Source organism: Chiloscyllium punctatum, chromosome 26 (assembly GCF_047496795.1).
Source record: "Chiloscyllium punctatum isolate Juve2018m chromosome 26, sChiPun1.3, whole genome shotgun sequence".
Taxonomy (NCBI): Eukaryota; Metazoa; Chordata; class Chondrichthyes; order Orectolobiformes; family Hemiscylliidae; genus Chiloscyllium; species Chiloscyllium punctatum.
This window is the reverse complement of record NC_092764.1, coordinates 68,492,480-68,510,743: the sequence shown is the minus strand read 5'-3', so window position 1 is coordinate 68,510,743 and position 18,264 is coordinate 68,492,480. Positions and strand designations below refer to the sequence as shown.

Sequence of the window (18,264 nt, the reverse complement as noted above, 5' to 3'; positions counted from 1 at the left end):
AAGGTCAATGGTGCACCAATAGATTGACTTTGGATGGACTGCAGCTCCAATTCACAAGAATGGGCCGTGAGGGTTAAATGGTGAGAATGGGGAACATGGATGGGGCTTAAAATCTCCTGAGTCTAGAAGGTGGAGAGGTGACAGACATGAAAATGCAAAAAGAAACACAAACACACACACACACACACACACTCTCTCTCACTCACATTCTATTGCCTACGTTGTCTTCTCTCACCCACTGGCAGCTGCCCCAGCTCCTACGTCACTAACCCTAAGTCGCTTCTGCCCACTCATTCGCTCAGGACACCAACAGTAATAGCATGCCATCTCTTCTCATCTGTAAAAACTGCCCCTCTCTCATTTCAGGAAGAATACTGTCCACATTGGGAGCTGGGCTGCCTGATATTCAGCTCCTCATCCATTATAACGACAGGACCCTGATTCTGACTGCCCAAGTGGCAGACTGATCATGCCCAAGTTCTTGGACTGGTATCACATGCTGCCCTTTGACTTCCTGTGCCAGTCCCTACTGAGCAGACGTTTTCCCCTTTTGATTGGACGGACGCCTGTTGACCAATATGACCACCTTCCTGACTTTGTGTCTGTGGGGCCTTAACTAATATCTTTGCAACATCCTTGAACATGGGTAAGGTCCTGGAGAATTGCTAATATTGTCCCCTTGTTTAAAAAGGGTAGCTGGGATACACCAGGTAATTATAGACTGGTGAGACTGATGTCAGTGGTAGGGAAGCTATTGGAGAAGATACTGACAGATAGGATCTATTCCCATTTGGAAGAAAATGGGCTTATTAGTGATCGGCAACATAGTTTTGTGCAGGGAAGGTCATGTCTTACCAACAATAGAATTCTTTGAGGAAGTGACAAAGTTGATTGATGAGGGAAGGGCTGTGGATGTCATATACATGGACTTCAGTGAGGCGTTTGATGAGGTTCCCCATGTTAGACTGAGGGAGAAAGTGAAGTTGCATGGGGTCCAGGGTGTTCTGATTAGATGGATAGAGAACTGGCTGGGCAACAGGAGACAGAGATTAGTAGTGGAAGGGAGTTTCTCAAAATGGAGAACTGTGACCAGTCATGTTCCACAGGGATCTGTGCTGGGATCATTGTTGTTTGTGATATACATAAATGATCTGGAGGAAGGTATAGATGGTTTTATTAGTAAGCTTGTAGATGGCACTAAAATTAGTGGAGTAGTAGATAGTGAAGGGGACTGTCAGAGAATGCAGCAGAATATTGATAGATTAGAGAGACGGGCAGAGAATTGGCCAATGGAGTTTAATCTGGGCAAATGTGAGGTGATTTATTTTGGAAGATCCAATTCAAGAGTGAACGATACAGTAAATGGAAAAGTCCTGGGGAAAATTAATATACAGAGAGATCTGAGTGTTCAGGTCCTGAAGGTGGCAACGCAGGTCAATAGAGTTGTCAAGAAGGCATACAGCATGCTTTCCTTCATCGACAGGGTATTGAGTACAAGAGTTGGCAGGTCATGTTACAGTAGTATAGGACTTTGGTTCAGCCACATTTGGAATACTATGTACAGTTCTGGTCACATTACCAAAAAGGTGTGGATGCTTCAGAGAGGGTGCAGAGGAGGTTCACCAGGATATTGCCTGGTCTGGAGGGTGCTAGTTATGAAGAGAGGTTGAGTAGATTAGGATTATTTGCATTAGTTAGATGGAGGTTGAGGGGGGACCTGACTGAGGTCTACAAAATCATGAGAGGCATGGACAGGGTGGATAGCAAGGAGGTTTTTCCCAGAGTGGGGGTCTCAATTACCAGGGGTCACGAGTTCAATGTGAGAGGGGAAAGGTTTAGGGGAGATATGTGTGGAAAGTTCTTTATGAAGAGGGTGGTGGGTGCCTGGAACAGGTAGAGGCCGACATGATAGCGTCATTTAAGATGCAGATACATGAATGGGCAGGGAGCAAAGGGATACAGACTCTTAGAGAATAAATGACAGGTTTAGATGGAGGACCTGGATTGGTGCAAGCTTGGAGGGCCGAAGGGCTTGCTCTTATGCTGCAAATTTCTTTGCTCTTTGTTCTTACATGGCAGGTCAAGGCAACAGTACAGTGGTAAATCCGGCTGAGGGAGAAAATACAGAAAGGCAAGGCAACATCACGATGCTGTATACATCAGGATTGGCTCAGAGTGCTATGACAGGGAGGGAAAATCCCAGAGATGCAGCCTGCTCCAGTCCCTGAGCTGGGTACATGTCCCTGAGCACAGTGCCCTTAATATAGCATTACAACAAGAATTGTCGGGAGCGCAAGATGCAGCTTTCAGTTCAGAAGCATCCCGTAGATGGATCAGAGATGCACCATTTTAGGGATCATAGAAGCTGGCACATGTCGAATGCCAATGTCTGGAGGCTGCTTATAGTTTGTGCTTGCAGACCGTACACTGAGATGCTGGTGCCTGGTTTCCAACATGGAGGTCAATCAGAGCAAGCAGTGAATTGAATCTGCCAGATGCCAACTTTGGTTCACTTGCCAAATTTTCCTGATGTTGAGCATGGTTGGTGAGTTTGCCAAGATGGAACACTGAATGTTAATGAAGTGAGTTGGGCTGTTAACAAGGTATTTTACAGTCAGCTGTTAACTCGCCACTGCCGAGTGAGAATCTCACCATTCCACTTGTGGGACTGTACAAGATGCTCCCAATATCCAGGTGGGCTTGCTATACTTTTGTTGCTTGATTCTCCTGCACATCTTTCTGGGGCACACATTATTTGGATCCCCATAAGATGCTGCCCTTAGAACCCAACAACACAATCCCAAAACACACACACTCACACAAACAACACAAGCATTCCTAGATACATTCACACACCCCAAGACACACATGTACACACTCTCAGACATGTACACACATCCAGATAAACACATGCACACACATGCACACACTCAGATATATACAGCCAACATACACAGACACACACGCACACAGCAGCATGCCCTGATAAAACAAAATACTGATAGTATTTGACAGTTAACCCAGGTGTTATTGTTACTGGGTGCACGGTGAAGCCCGTTTGGATTCCATACTCCCAGGCTTTAGGCCAGTTCCTCTATCAGCTCAATCACTGCGCTGGCTGTACTCTGTCCGAAGATGAACACTCCACACAGGATGTTAATGGTTCCCCAGACCATCGAAGGCAACCTGCAGGCAAAACAATCACTCAATAAAATGGAAGCAACCAACAAAAGCAAGAGCCAATGAACAACTTGCCAAGTTTAGGCACTGTTCTTACGGCTCAAAGAAACACAGCAGATAACTGGTGCAAGCAACTACCCAGGAAAGGTAACATGATAACAAGGAGAGGTGAGAGGGGCAAGATTTAAACGGAACGTAAGGAGCAATTTTTATTTGCAAAGGATGGTGTGTGTATGGAATGGGCTGACAGAGTAAGTGGTAGAGGCTGGTACAATGACAACATTTAAGAGGATTCTGGGTGGGTACACGAATAGGAAGGGTTTAGAGGGATATGGGCCAAATGCTGGCAAATGGGGCTGGATTTGGACGAGTATGGACGAGTTGGACTGAAGGGGCTGTATCCATGTTGTATAACTCCATGACTCTATGGTCTGGCCAGGAACATCTGCATCCTTTGAGCAAATATTTTTAAGAAAGGATATCCTTCAGAATGCCCTTGTAGCACTGTCTCGGCCTGTCAGTGGAGTGCAGAATAGAGAACCAACCTCTCCCCAGGAGAAGATAGTGAGTGAGAGGGAGCGATTCTACCTTACATGGTCAGCCGAACAGTTCCTGGGAATGTCACATCGGAAAAGCATAACTCCAAGATGAAGGCAGGCATTAGCATTCCTACATGATTTTATGCCATGCTGATATTGGATGGGTACTGGGGGACGTGGTTGGAATTCCGAGGTCTGGAGGTTATTGAAAGCTTGACAAGGCTCAGAGGTTCTGTTTTCCATATCCTCTGTGATCCTCTGATAGGGAACTCCTTTCCTTCGGATGACTATGAAACACTCTAAGTGTTAATGCCTGGAGTCCAATTTCACAGCGTGGAAAGAAGCCTTGTATTTACATAGCACCTGTCACAATCATTGGCCATCCCAAGATGTCTTGCAACCAATGAAACACTTTTGAAGTCTTTCTTTGTTTTCTTTAATGCAGAGGAGATTGAGCAGGGACATGATTGAGATGTTTAAAACTATTTCCATTCATGGAGGTGTCAGTGACCGGGGGCATAGACTAAAGATAAAGAGCAGAAGGTTTAGAAGAGACATAAAGAAAAGCATTTTCACCCAGAGGATGGTGGGAATTTGGAACTCATTGCCTGTAAGTGTGATAGAGGCAGAAACCCTCAGAACATTTAACTAGTATTCAGGTGTACACTTACAATGCCAAGGCAGGCAAGGTACGGGTTGGATGTTGGGAAATGGGATTAGAATAATTAGGTGGCTGGTGAAGTTTTTTTTCTGTGTGTCAGGTGTCAAAAACCTGCCACAAGTATGTCTCTACATCAGTGTGTGAAAAGGTGGCAGCCATTTTGAGCATGGCAACCTCCCAATCACAACAGTGAGGTATGGACCACATCACTGCGATAATGTTCGAGGAATAATAGCTTTCTCTTCTTCCAGACAGCGCTGCAGGATCTCAGAGGGGAGTGGTGGAAGTGGTGAGAGATTGCATTGTGACAATAATATTGCTTTAAGAGGTGTATTTTGTCCTGGTGTTTTTGAAGACAGTTTTGGACAGAGGTGTTGAGCTCTCTCTTCCAAGCCAATAAAGTAAACAGCTTGTGAGGCTTTGAGTTTTTCTAAAGTTGGAACAAAAGAAGCAGCATGAATGGGGGGAGTCAACCTTCCAAAGAACCAGGGGTTTTGTTTAGCTTTCTGTAGTTGTTGGGACTTTGAAGTTGGCCTTGGAAACTGTCTCTCTGCCAGAATCACATGGGAGACAATCTGTTTGACTGACTTTGCCTTTTCCAAGGGTGTGTTTATGGGAAGTTAGGATATTGAAAAAAGTTGCTGTTTAGTTGTTAAATAACCTATTATTCTTTCCCAACGGAGTTAAAATTATACCAATTCTTCTTTCTTTTGTTTGTATTTTAACAGTTATTTAAGAATTAAGTGTGTATTGTTACAAGGCGAGTAGTATAACCAATCGAATTACACCTGGAACACTGCACCTTACACTTGCCTTTAAGTAAGATTAAAGTTAGGGTATAACTTATCTCTTTGATATATTAGAAGGGGGTTTGATCTGGTTCATAACATCATCCAAAAGTCAGAGCTTGTGTAGGTAGCAGCTGGCTGCTGACTGTCTTTGGCTGCAGTTTACCTGATTCTGGGACACACGGGCCTTGCTTGCATGGTGCAGAATAGACACAGGCCTGCAAAGGAGAGAAGGGAGATGATCAGACATGAACAACAATTCGCATCGACACCAAAGTCAAAAAACAGAACAGGCCAGAAATACCCATCAGGTCTGGCAGCATCTGTGGAGGGACAGAGAGAAAAGCTCAGAGTCAGAGCTCTGTGACTGTTTGTCAGTCCCGAGTGTCGTTTCACACATTGTTTCACTGAAGTACACTCCCTCTTTGTCACATGTGCTTGTGTTGGTGTGGAGGTCAGGAAAGATCTCTTCACTTAAAGCAGAATGCTACCGAACAGAAAGGTTAGGGAGTCTTCATCCACAAATCAGAAAGAGTTAACATCCAGATTCAGTGGGCAACAGGGAAGGCAAAGGGCCTTTAATTCAAAGGGAATCGACTATAAAAGTAGGGAGGTTTCACTAAAACTATAGAAGCACTAGACAGACCAGAGTTGGAATACTGTGAACAGATTATATTCCTTATTTAAGGAAAGATATACTAGCATTGGATGCCATTGAGAGAAGCTCCACTCGGCTGATCCATGGTATGGAGGAACTGTCTCATGATGACAGCTTGAGTTGGTTGGGTCTGCACTCATTGGGGTTTAGAGGATTGAGACATGACCTTATTGAAACATACATGTTTCTGATGGAATAGGATGGAGTAGATATGGAGAGGTTGTTTTCCCTTGACAGAGAGTGTAGGATCCAGAAGGCAAAATCTCAGAATAAGGAGTCGCCCATTAAAGATGAGTTTGAGAAGAAATTTATACTCTCAGGAGATAGTGAATCTGTGGAAATCTTTACCACAGAAGGATGCTGAGGCTGGGTTTTTAAGTTTACTGAATGCTGAGATAGACAGATCATTTTAATCAATTGGGGAAGTGAAGGGATATGGGAAAAAGATAGGAAAGTGGAGCTGAGGATTATCAGATCAGCCACGTTGGAGCAGAATCAATGGGTTGACTGGTCTACTTCTCTCCTATATCTTATGGTCTGGGAAGTGATGAAGTTTGGGTGCGTACACAATTGAAATATGGTTACAGAAGCCTCTGTGACTGAATAGCTGGCTGCACTAACCAGGTTTAGAACTTAGAATGGGTGGCGGGTGAGTAACTTGGCGAGGAAATTGCAGACACCCATGTCGCCCTGTAAAGACTAGGCCCGAATCCACGCTGCATGAGATTTTAAGCCTTATCTGTGACTGTGAGCCCACCTCCTGGCTGCTGCTGTCTGAGATAAGAACCCTGTAAAGACTAGGCCTGAATTCATACTGCACTAGATTTATAGGCTTACCTGGATACAGTGTTCCTGCCTCCTGGCTCCTGCTGCGCTGAGATAAATGTCTTGTAAAGACTAGGCCTGAGACTGCACTGCGCTATATTTATAGGCTTACCCCGTTACTGTGTCCCTGCCCCCGGCTGCTGCTGCTGCTGTGAGATAAGAATCCTGTAAGGACTAGGTCTGAATTCATACTGCACTACATTTATAGGCTTACTTGGATACAGTGTTCCTGCCTCCTGTCTGCTTCTGCTGCTCTGAGATAAATGCCTAGTGAAGACTAGGCCTGAGTCCACACTGCGCTAGATTTATAGGCTTACCCAGTTACTGTGTCCCTGGCTCCTGGCTGCTGCTGTTGCTGTGAGATAAGAGCCCTGTAAAGACTATGCCCGAATCCTAGGTGCGTTAGAATTGTCGGCTTCCCAGTTACCTTGTCCCTGCCTCCCAGCTGTTGATGCTGCAAGATAAATGCCCTGTAAAGACTAGCAACACAAGGTCTCATATGGGTATAGAGAGCAAGCATTGCAGGGCAGAAAGTCAAAGAATAAAGGGAAACATTATCCAGTTGTCCCTCAGGATAGTGAACGAGGCCTGGGAATGGAGTCATTCGCACCCAAGGATGGCTGTAATTCCCAGATTCTGGAATAGCCTTACCCAGTATATGCTGAGCTGTACCTGGGAAAATGAAAATGAAGAAGGCGCTGATGCCCCCGATGAGACTGATGACTTCGCTGATGTCCGGGACAAACTGTGCTATCACCATGGTGACCAGGAGCCAGCAAGTTGTCAGAAAGAGCCTCAGTCTCCTCTCGGATGACGCTGCGAGTATTACATTCTGAGGACGACACTTTACACACAGGTCCTGAATGACAGACCTCAGGAAGAGAAAGAGAGTGTAAATGGACGGAGACAGACTCTCTCTCCATACCAAACTAGCTCACAGTCCCCTCCCACATGCTTTCAGTGTGGGACCGAGTGCTGATCAGAGTGATCATCTACCCTCCCCTGTTCATCAGTTTTTCACACATTGGCAACACCACATTGAGTCACTCAGAGTAGTCCTTTAGCTTAATGTGTTGTTCTGTATCTTAACCAAAGTAGATTCAACAGAGTGGCCGTTACAGAGGGCACTCAGAGTCAACAACAGGTTGCAGGTTTGGATTCACACATAATCCCAGACTGAGCACAGTCAGTAGCTTCTCCGTCCTCAAGAAGAGTTGTGAAGAAGTTGAATTTATGCATAAAGTACCTCAGGCCTGCAATTGATTTGCTTGATGTATCAGGTCATTCTGACCACACGATAACCACTGCCAGGATACCGTGTTTTAGACTCACCTATCCTGGGGAAATGCCGCCACACTATCTACCCTGCAATACTCCTTAAGTACCGTTATATGTTTCAGTCAGAAGCCAACTGTTAAATAAGAGAGACAGTTTGTATACATGTGCCCTACATTGGTTTGAGGTTTAAGCCTTGAACCGTGGTCTAATTCAATGTGTCCGAGAGGTTAACATAATCATGGATTGCTGGAATGATACATAACAGAACGAGGCAAAGGAATGTAGGACACAGACGTTGGCCATTTGGCCCTTCAAACTTGGCATTTTAGCTTCAACTTCCCCCTCAATCACCCTGTCCCCTCAGTTCCTTGATTACCTTTGTTTTGAATTTAATTGAATTGAGCATCCATAGCTTTCTGGGGTGAAGAATTCGAAAGGGTCACAACTTTTTGAGTGAAGAAATTACTCCTCATCTCAGTCCTGAATGAGCACTTCTGTACCCTTTGACTGTGTTCGAGGTTCACCAGCCCTGGGGACAACAAACCTCTCACAACCTGACCTTGTAAAACCCCTTAAGAATATGTTTCAACTGAATCAGCTCTTATCATCAAAACTTATGTTCAGTCTGTCCCTCTCACCTCAGAAATTAATTGAGTGAACTGTCTTTACCCTCCCTCTAGGGTATGTGCCAAAAATGCACAGCACTCTGAATGTGGCCTCACTAATGATTAAATTATTGTACTCAGACCTCTTTACACTTACCCTCTGCATAATGACATCCGGAGTCTCTCAGAATGACACCATTTCCCAACTTGTAAAATATTCTACTTATAGAGTCATACAGCATAGAAACAGACTCTTCGGTCCAACCAGTCCATGCTGACCATAATCCCAAACTAAACTAGTCCCACTTGACTGCACTTGGCCCATATCCCTCCAAACATTTCATTTCACTGCATTAACAAGTTGCCCCAGAAGACTTTTTTAAATCTTTCTCCTCTCACCTGAAAAAATATCCCCTAGTTTTGAAATCGCCCACCCTCATGAAAAGACACCTGTTATTCACCTTATCTATACCCGTCATGATTTTATAAACCTCTATGAAGTCATCCCTCAACCTGATACGTTCGAGTGAAAAGAGTTCCAGGCTATTTTTACCCTCCAACAAAACTAACACCACGTGATATTCTATTTGCTATGTTCTTTCCACTTGCTGTATCTGTTGATGTGTTTTCTGCCTCCTCACATCTTACGTTCCCAACTAATAATGCATCTTGGATGTAGCACAGACAGATCCCCACCTCTAGATACTTTCTAACAACCTATTCAGAGATATCACTGCATACCTCTGGAGGAGATGGGAGTTGAATCCTGGCTCAGAGGTGGGGATATCGCCACTGTACCACTCAACTCCCTCATCAAATGCTTGATTTAAGTTGTAAAACTGATTAGAATCATAGAATCCCAACAGTGTGGAAGCAGGCCATTTGGCCCATCAAGTCTGCACCACCCTTCCAAAAAGCATTCCACCCAGATGCCACCTCCCCCCCACCCTATCCCTATAACCCTGCTTATCCCAGGGCTAACCTATACATCCCTGAACACTACAGGTTATTTAACATGACCAATCCACCTAACCTGCACATTTTTGGATTGTGGGAGGAAACACACACAGTCACAGGGAGACTGTGCAAACTCCACACAGACAGTCACCCGAGGGCAGAATCGAAGAGTGCGGTGCTGGAAAAGCACAGCAGGTCAGGCAGCATCCGAGGAGCGGGAAAATCGATGTTTCAGGCATAAGCCCTTCATCAGAAGTCAAGGGCTTATGCCCGAAATGTCGACTCTCCTGCTCCTTGGATGTTGCCTGACCGGCTGTGCTTCTCCAGCAACACACTCTTGGACTCTGATCTCAAGCATCTGCAGTCCTGACTTTCTCCTTTTTACCCGAGGGCAGAATCCCTGGTGTTGTGAGGTGCCAGTGCTAACCACTAAGCCGCCGTGCCACCCGATTACTGACTGTAGCCTGCCAACACAAAGATCGCCTGTTTAATTCCTATCATGTTTTCTGTCCGTTAATCAATCTTCTGTCTGAGCTGACATTTTACCCCAGTCCCTTGAGTTCTATGTTGTGTGACATTGCCTTGAACATACTCATCAAGTGCTCCTGGAAGAATTCAAATGCACCACTGCTCACCCCTTACGGACCCCCATTAGTTAAAAAGACAAAATCTCTTTGGCAGAGTAGTCGGATTAATTCTACAGTCTACTCTTTTCCCATATCAATGTATTTATTTCCCCTTTGAGTATTAATTTTATTATTTTCTGAATTTGACTCTTGACTATGTTTCCTGCCCCTTTCTAGGCAGTGCTATACAGTCTACAATTCACCCTCTCAAGAATCTTTCCTTCTATCATCTTAATTTCCATTAAACTGTGCTTCAAGTTAATCCACCTCACTGACTCTGGCCCAAGGAGCTGAACACAGCATCTTCACTTCTGTTCTATATTCCTTCATTAATATGTCATGGAACACAATTGCATATGAACAGCTTCCTAATATGCTTCAAACATTCATGTGCAGACACCCCGACATATTGCTGTTCCTCCACCCCCTTTTCAAACATTATCGTCACATCTCCTCATCAGAACATAATAACTAGGGGCAGGAGCAAGCAATTCAGTCCCTCAAGCCTGCTCCGCCATTAGATACATCAAGGCTGAAGCCGCCTTCATTGAGTGCATTGACATTTAGATTAGATTACAGTGTGGCAACAGGCCCTTCGGCCCAACAAGCCCACACTGACCCGCCGAAGCGCAACCCACCCATACCCCTACATTTACCCCTTACCTAACACTACGGGCAATTTAGTATGGCCAATTCACCTGACCCAGCACATCTTTGGACTGTGGGAGGAAACCGGAGCACCCGGAGGAAACCCACGCAGACACGGGGAGAACGTGCAAACTCCACACAGTCAGTCGCCTGAGGCGGGAATTGAACCCAGGTCTCTGGCGCTGTGAGGCAGCAGTGCTAACCACTGTGCCACCGTGCCACCCACGAGTATAGGAGCTAGGATATCATGTTGCAACTGTACAGGACATTGGTGAGGCCAATTTTGGAATACTGCATTCAATTCTGGGTTCCCTGTTATAAGAAAGGTGTTGTTAAACTTGAAAGGGTGCAGAAAAGATTTACAAGAATGTTGACGGGGTCGGAGTTTTGGGGTTTGAATAGGCTGGGGCTGTTTTCACCGGAGCATTGGAGACTGAGGGGTGACATTACAGAGGCATATGAAATCGTGAGGAGCATGCATAGGGTGAACAGCCAAGGTCTTATTCCCAGGGTAGAGGAGTCCAAAACTACTGGAAATACATTTAAGGTGAGAGGGGAAACATAACAAAGGGACCTAAAGGGCAACATTTTCACACAGAGGGTGGTGCATGTGTGGAATCAGCTGCCAGAGGAAGTGATGAAGGCTGGTACAATTACAACATTTAAAAAAACATTTGGTTGGGTATATGAACAGGAAAGGTTCAGAGGGATATGGGCCAATTGCTGGCAAATAGGGCTAGATTAATTTCGGATATCTGGTCAGAATGGATGAGTTGGACCGAAGGGTCTGTTTCTATGCTGCACAACTCTATGACTCTGTCTTGGCCTCGACTCCACTTCCTTCCCTTTCTCTCTGTAGCTAAGACCAAAATGTGGAATGTAATACCATAGTGGTAATGCCACTGGATAGTAATCCGGATGCTCACATTAATGCACTGGGGGCACGGTTCAAATCGCACTGCAGAAGCTGGTGGAAATCTAAAACTAATTTATCAAAAAGCTAGTCTCATAATGGGGTCTGTGACAACTATCATCTATTCTTGTAAAACCTATCTGGGTCATTATTGTAATTCAGGGAAGGAGATTTACTTTCCTCCCCAGCCTAGCCTCTCTGAATCCAGACCCACAGCAGATGGGGGCTGACTCTCAACTGTCCTCTAAAATAATTGAAGGAAGATGCTGAGTTCGAGGACACTTTCAGATAGGTGACAAATAATGCCCAGCTCCCATGAATGAAAAGGGAAAATACCACTTCATAAAAGCCTCTGTTAAATTCGATATAAAATTAACCTCGTCATTTCGCTACTTTTCTCCTCCCCTGTTTATACTCTTCTATATAACTTTCCTCTGAATTCTTCACTCATTTTGAACATTTTGCATCAGAGAGTGGAATTCTCTGCCACAGAAAATGACTGAGGCATGTTTTCCAGAAGGGGTTTGGTCGTGTCCTTAGGGCTAAAGGAATCAAAAGGTAAGGGGAGAAAGCGGCAACAGGGTACTTAAGCCGCGATTGTACTGAACGGTGAGTGAACCTGAAGGACTGCTCCTATTGCCCATATTTCTATGACAACAAAGAGCAAACATTGTTATCAAGGATTACACAGCCAAGTAGTGCTGGCCCTTTAATCACCTACTGCAGCATGGCTGACGCCCAGAGAGGGTAACACTGAGTGGAAGTGCAGTCCTGAATCACTCACTGTCCAAAGGGCCAAGGAGTGGCAAATGGAGTTTAGATAAGGTAAATGCGAGGTGTTGCATTTTAGCAGGACGAACCAGGGTGGGACTTACACAGTTAATGATAGGGCCCTGGGGAGTGCTGTCAAACAGAGAGACCTAGGGGATAGACCTAGGGGTTCAGGTACATACTTCCTTGAAAGGGGCCTTCATTGGTCAGAGAACTGAGTACAGGAGTTGAGACATTGAGACATGTATAAGACATTCATGAGGCCACTTTTAGAGGACTGTATCCATTTTGAGTCGCCCTCCTATCAGAAGGATGTTGTTAAACTGGAAAGGCTAGAGAAAAGGCGAACAAGAATGGCACCAAGACTGGAGGTTTTAAGGTATAAGGAGAGATTGGATAGGCTGGGACCTTTTCCCTGGAGTTTAGGAGGCTGAGGGTGGCTCTATAGAGGTTTATAAAATCATAAGGGGCATCGATAAGGTGAATAATGAAGGTCTTTGCCCCAGAGTTGCGGAGTCCAAAGCAAGAGCGCATAGATTTAGGGTGAGAGGGGAAAGATTTAAAAAGGACCTGAGGGGCAACCTTTTCACACAGGATGATGTGAATATAGAATGAACTGCCACACAAAATGGTGGAGGAAGTTACAATTACAACATTTAACGAACATTTGGAGTGGTGCATGGATCAGAAAGGTTTAAAGAGATATGGGTCTAGTTCATTTTAGGATATCAGGTTGGCATGAAAGGGTTGGACCCAAAGGGTCTGTTTCAGTGCTATATGACATTGTACTCTATGACTCTGAGTTTTGTAACATCCCACTGAGTATTCGGACTTTCATCCTAGTGATACAATTGCACAAAGTTTGGAAAATCACAGCATACCTGCCCAAATGGAGTATTATAGGATAGATGGTGATGATGGAGATCCCAAACAGCAGTCTTCCTATTATAATTAACACCTCATTGTCTGGGTATGACATTAACATATCTGCAGCCACATCTGTACCAAATGTTAAGTATCCGTACATTCCTAGAATAAACCACAGCAGTTGTCCAGTTTACAGAGTTGCTTTTCCAAGAAGACAATGTAAGCTCAGCTCTAGGTACTGTACCTAGTGATCCCTTGCTGAACAGGGCACCCACAGGAACTGATAGTACACCCACAGATCCCCTAACTTAACAGAATCATTGAATTCCTTTAAAGTGAAGCAGGCAATTCAGCCCATCAAATCTACACCCTGATGTGCATCCAACCTAGACCCACCCTATCCCTGTAACTAAATATTTCCCATAGCTAACCCCTACAGAGCAATTTAGATGGCCAATCCATCTAACCTGCACATCTTTGGACTGTGGGAGGAAACTGGAGCATCTGGAGGAATCCCAGGCAGACACACCCAACCACAGAGGCTGGAATCAAACTTGGGTCCTTGGTGCTGTGAGGCAGCAGTGCTAACCACTGAGCCACCGCGCCACAGAAAGTGCTTGCCACTTAAACTAAGCTGCTCTAACTCTTACCGCTGAATCTCACCAGTGTCTGAAAAAAGCACGTGGCAGTGGATAATTTACAGGCTTTTAATTGACCTTCTGTGGCACAGCACGGTTTTGGAGTCAGTTAGCTTAATCTCCTCTCCCTGCTCCATCCCCTGCATTTGAGTGAAGAATTGTTGTCTGTTTAAAAAAAAAGGAACTGCAGATGTTGGGAATCCAAAACAAAAACAGGAATTGCTGGAGAATCGCAGATGTCTGGCATCATCTGTGGAGAGAAATCGGGTCCAATGACACTTCTTCAGAATATCCAATCAAAACAAGGGTCAGTGCAGCACAAATGTCAACTTTGATTCCTCTCCACAGATGCTGCAAGACTGCTGAGATTTTCCAGCAACTTCTGATTTTGTTATTATTGTTTGCAGTAGGTTATTTATTGGGTAGTATCAGATGGTTCTTGCTGCATTATGTCAACGATGGATGACAGGAGAGTGTCTGAGACCATGGGAGTTTCAGGAAGAGATGAGAAGTAAAGATGCCAAAACAGGATTTGTTTTTTATATTGGCAGACTGTGATCAGTGCAGCACTGCAAGAATCAATGCTGGAGCCTCTGATATGTGCAGCTTATACTCGTGATTTAGAGAAAGAAGCAGGAGAGTCATGTGGGAACACTAAACTAGGAGAGAAAGTAAGCTGTGAGGGGGATACAGAGAGTTACAGACAGGTGAGGTGAGTGAGCAACAAATGACCATGCAAGTGACCAGACTTATGCAGGACAGCGCATAGCTACAGAAAATAATGTGTTTTTTTAAAAAGGTGTGGGACTTGTAAATGCCAATATTAGAGAGATTTGGGTGTGCATGTACTGTAAGGAATGCAGAGGGTTAGCGGGCAGGTATAGGAAGTGATTAGGGAGGCAATCATTATGCTGGCCTTTATTATAACTGGGATTGGAGTACAAGAAAAAGGAAATCTTGTGGAAATTTCTGTTGAAACCAGACATGGAGAACAGCGTGCAGTTTTTGATCTCTATGTAAGGGATGTAATGTTGGAGATGATGCAGTAAAGGTTCATCAAGTTGGTTCCTGGGCTGGGAGAGGTGTCTAATCTTGAATTGTTGAGTAAACTGAGTCTGTACAGTTTGAAGCATGAGAGATTATCTCACTTAAGTATTCTGAAGGTTAGGCTGGGTCCTAACTAGGGGATCTGGAACAATGGGGCACAGTGCTAAAAATGTGTTGCTGGAAAAGCGCAGCAGTCAGGCAGCATCCAAGGAGCAGGAGAACCGACGTTTCGGGCATGAGCCCTTCTTCAGGAGAAGAAGCCCTTCCTGAAGCGCTTTTCCAGCAACACATTTTCAGCTCTGATCTCCAGTATCTGCAGTCCTCACTTTCTTCTCCAATGGGGCACAGTATCAGGATAAGGAGATCAAATACTTAGGAGCAAGATAGAAAGTAGCAATATTTTCAATTTTTTCACTCAAAGCATTGTGGACTTTTGAAATTCGCTACACCAGAGAATGACTGATGTATTGGGTATATTTAGAATGAAATCCCCCACGAAGTAGAGGGTAATTGGTAGGAGCTGAGGCAGAAGGCCAGATATGATTGAGGACTCGATGAGACAAATTGTCCTTCCCTGCTTTATTGCATATATTTGTAGCATCATCGCCACCACTGCTACTATCACCATAGACGGGAGCTCCATCCCCATGGCTTGTCCTACCTGCCTATCTCCTTTTCCACCTATCGACTCCACCCTCTCCTCCCTGACCTATCACCTTCATCCCCACCCCACTCACCTATTGTACTCTATGCTACTTTCTCCCCACCCCCACCCCTCCTCTCATTTATCTCTCCACTCTGCAGGCACCCTGCCTCTATTCCTGATGAAGGACTTTTGTCCGAAACATCGATTTTCCTGCTCCTCGGATGCTGTGTTTTTCCAGCACCACTCTAATCTAGACTTTGGTTTCTAGCATCTGCAGTCCATGTTTTTACCGAGTTGATTGTTACCCTCACTTGTTACCTGTACTTGTAACCAACTCCGTCCTTATCATTGGAATCCACCTCCCCCCTCTTTTATCAAAGAAATCCCAAAGTGAGGAAGTAAGCCATTCAGTTGAGCAATCCCACATCAATACGCTGATGAACATCCCACCCAGACCCAGTCCCATACCATATCCCTATAAACATGCATTCCCCATGTAATCCACCTATCCTGCACACCCCTAGATGCTCTGGGCAATTTAGCATGGCCAATTCACTTAACTTGCATGTCTTTGGAAACCAGAGAAAACCCACGCAGAAGTGGGGAGAATATGCAAACTCCACACAGACAGTCGCTCGAGGCTAGAATTGAACCTGTATCCCAGGCGCTGTGAGGCAGCAGTGCTAACCACTGAGCTAAGGTGCCACCCTGTTATTAATATATTCAACATATAATCCCTACAGTGTGGAAACAGGCCATTTGGCCCAGCAAGTTCACACTGATCCTCCGAAGAGTATCCCACCCAGACCCACTCCCCTCCCTATTACTCTACATTTACCCCTAATTAATGGTCCTAGCCTACACATCCCTGAACCCTATGGCCAATTCACCGAACCTGCACATTCTTGGATTATAGCAGGAAACCGGAGCACTCAGAGGAAACCAATGCAGACATAGGGAAAACGTGCATATTCCACACAGTCAATTGCCAAGGCTGGAATTGAACTTGGGTCCCTGGCGCTATGAGGCAGCAGTGCTAACCATTGAGTCACCGTGCCACCCATTTACCTTTAAACTTTCTGTTGAGATTAGGGACAGTTCTAGGGATAAGACTTTTGCCTCCAATTAGCTTTTTGACATCTCAAACGCATGACTTCCCCTCAATGGGGGCGGGGGAGGGGGGGGGGCAGGGGAGTGGAATCAGTGAGCTATTCAGCCATGAGGTGCATTACAGCCTTGCTTGAAGCTTCCTTGTCTGAGGACCACTATCCAATTGAGGGTCACTAGATGGGGAGCACAGGCAGAATCTTGTCTGATTATTTTCTCCCTCTGGAAGCCAGAGACTCTCATGTATTCCCAAATCCGATCCCATTGAGATTCAGGATGGCACATAACACATTCTAGTTAGAGAGAATCCAGCGCTTTTCATTTTAAATAAAAGGGGAGTGAAAATTAGCATGTCTGAGGAGTGAAGGATGAATGTTGCATTGCTGCATTTTTACCAGTGATGGAGTAAATTAGCAGACACGCCACCATAGAGAGGACAGAGATGAGGATCCAGTGGGAGAGTTTCTTGTTCTCCATGCTGCTGTAGATTGCCACACTGGCCTCATGACACTGCAAAACAGGCACAGAGATTCAGATCAACGCTCTGAGAGCAGACAGCAATTTCCTTCATATCACTCCCCTCCCAGAAGTATCCCTTTTAGTGACAGATCATTACATTCGGTAGATTGGATATCCAGCAATGGGAATGAAAGAGAGGGCTTGTATTTACATAGCACCTTTCACCTCCTTAGGACATCCAAAAGAGGTTTTTTTTTAAGTGCCGGTGCCGTATTTTTGAAGTGCAGTTGTTGTTCTTAGGTAGGAACCCATCAAAAAGTTTACATAGAACACAGAACACACAACATACAGCATAGAACATGGAATATAGAACAAAACAGCACAGGCCCTTCAGCCCAAGGTATTATGCTGAACATTATGCCAAATTGAAGTAATCTCTTTTGCCTGCCCTTGGTCCATATCCGTCCATTTCTCACATATTCATGCGCTTATCTAAAAGTCCCTTTAGATGTCACTACTGTATTAACCTTCACCACTATACCTGGCAGTGCACTCGAGTCTCCTATCACTCTCTGTGTAAAAAACTTGCCCTTCCCATCTCCTTTGAAATTTCCTCCCTCCCCTTAAATGCACACTCTCTACTGTTAGATATTTCAACTCTGGGAAAAAGGTTCTGGCCGTCAACCCTATCTATGCAATTTACACAAAGCATCTCACACACACACACACACACACACACACACACACACACACACACACACACACAATGGGGGAATAACCTACTCTTTTTTAGCTAGTGCCGCAGGATGTCTGATGTTTGCCCAAGAACTGGTTAATTGATGCTATAGTTAGTCGGCATAATGTGCTCAGATCTCTGGAGTGGGAGTTATCTGCATGATTGAATTAGGAGGACAAGATTGTGAGGAGAGAATTCAAGAATGCATGTTACGACGGCTTCATATTTAATAATTATTGTAGACCTGTGTTTGAAGGGGTGAGAATACCTGAACTGGTTTTTGAACATGTCAATGAAAGAACAGCAGAACTGTTA

At 44.9% G+C, this 18,264-nt stretch overlaps 1 protein-coding gene across 1 annotated transcript in view; it reads right to left on the bottom strand.

Annotated features, from left to right (window-relative positions):
* Positions 1 to 3,080: 3,080 nt before the first annotated feature.
* The window catches only part of LOC140496224 (putative sodium-coupled neutral amino acid transporter 8), a 50,605-nt gene continuing 35,421 nt past the window's right edge, over positions 3,081 to 18,264 (bottom strand). Inside the window, exons 6-10 of the mRNA XM_072595725.1 lie at positions 17,150 to 17,264; positions 13,331 to 13,478; positions 7,324 to 7,523; positions 5,335 to 5,386; positions 3,081 to 3,186 (exon numbers count right to left, since the gene is read on the bottom strand). Coding sequence (XP_072451826.1) covers positions 3,081 to 3,186; positions 5,335 to 5,386; positions 7,324 to 7,523; positions 13,331 to 13,478; positions 17,150 to 17,264 — 621 coding nt within the window. The remainder of the gene's footprint in view (positions 3,187 to 5,334; positions 5,387 to 7,323; positions 7,524 to 13,330; positions 13,479 to 17,149; positions 17,265 to 18,264) is intronic.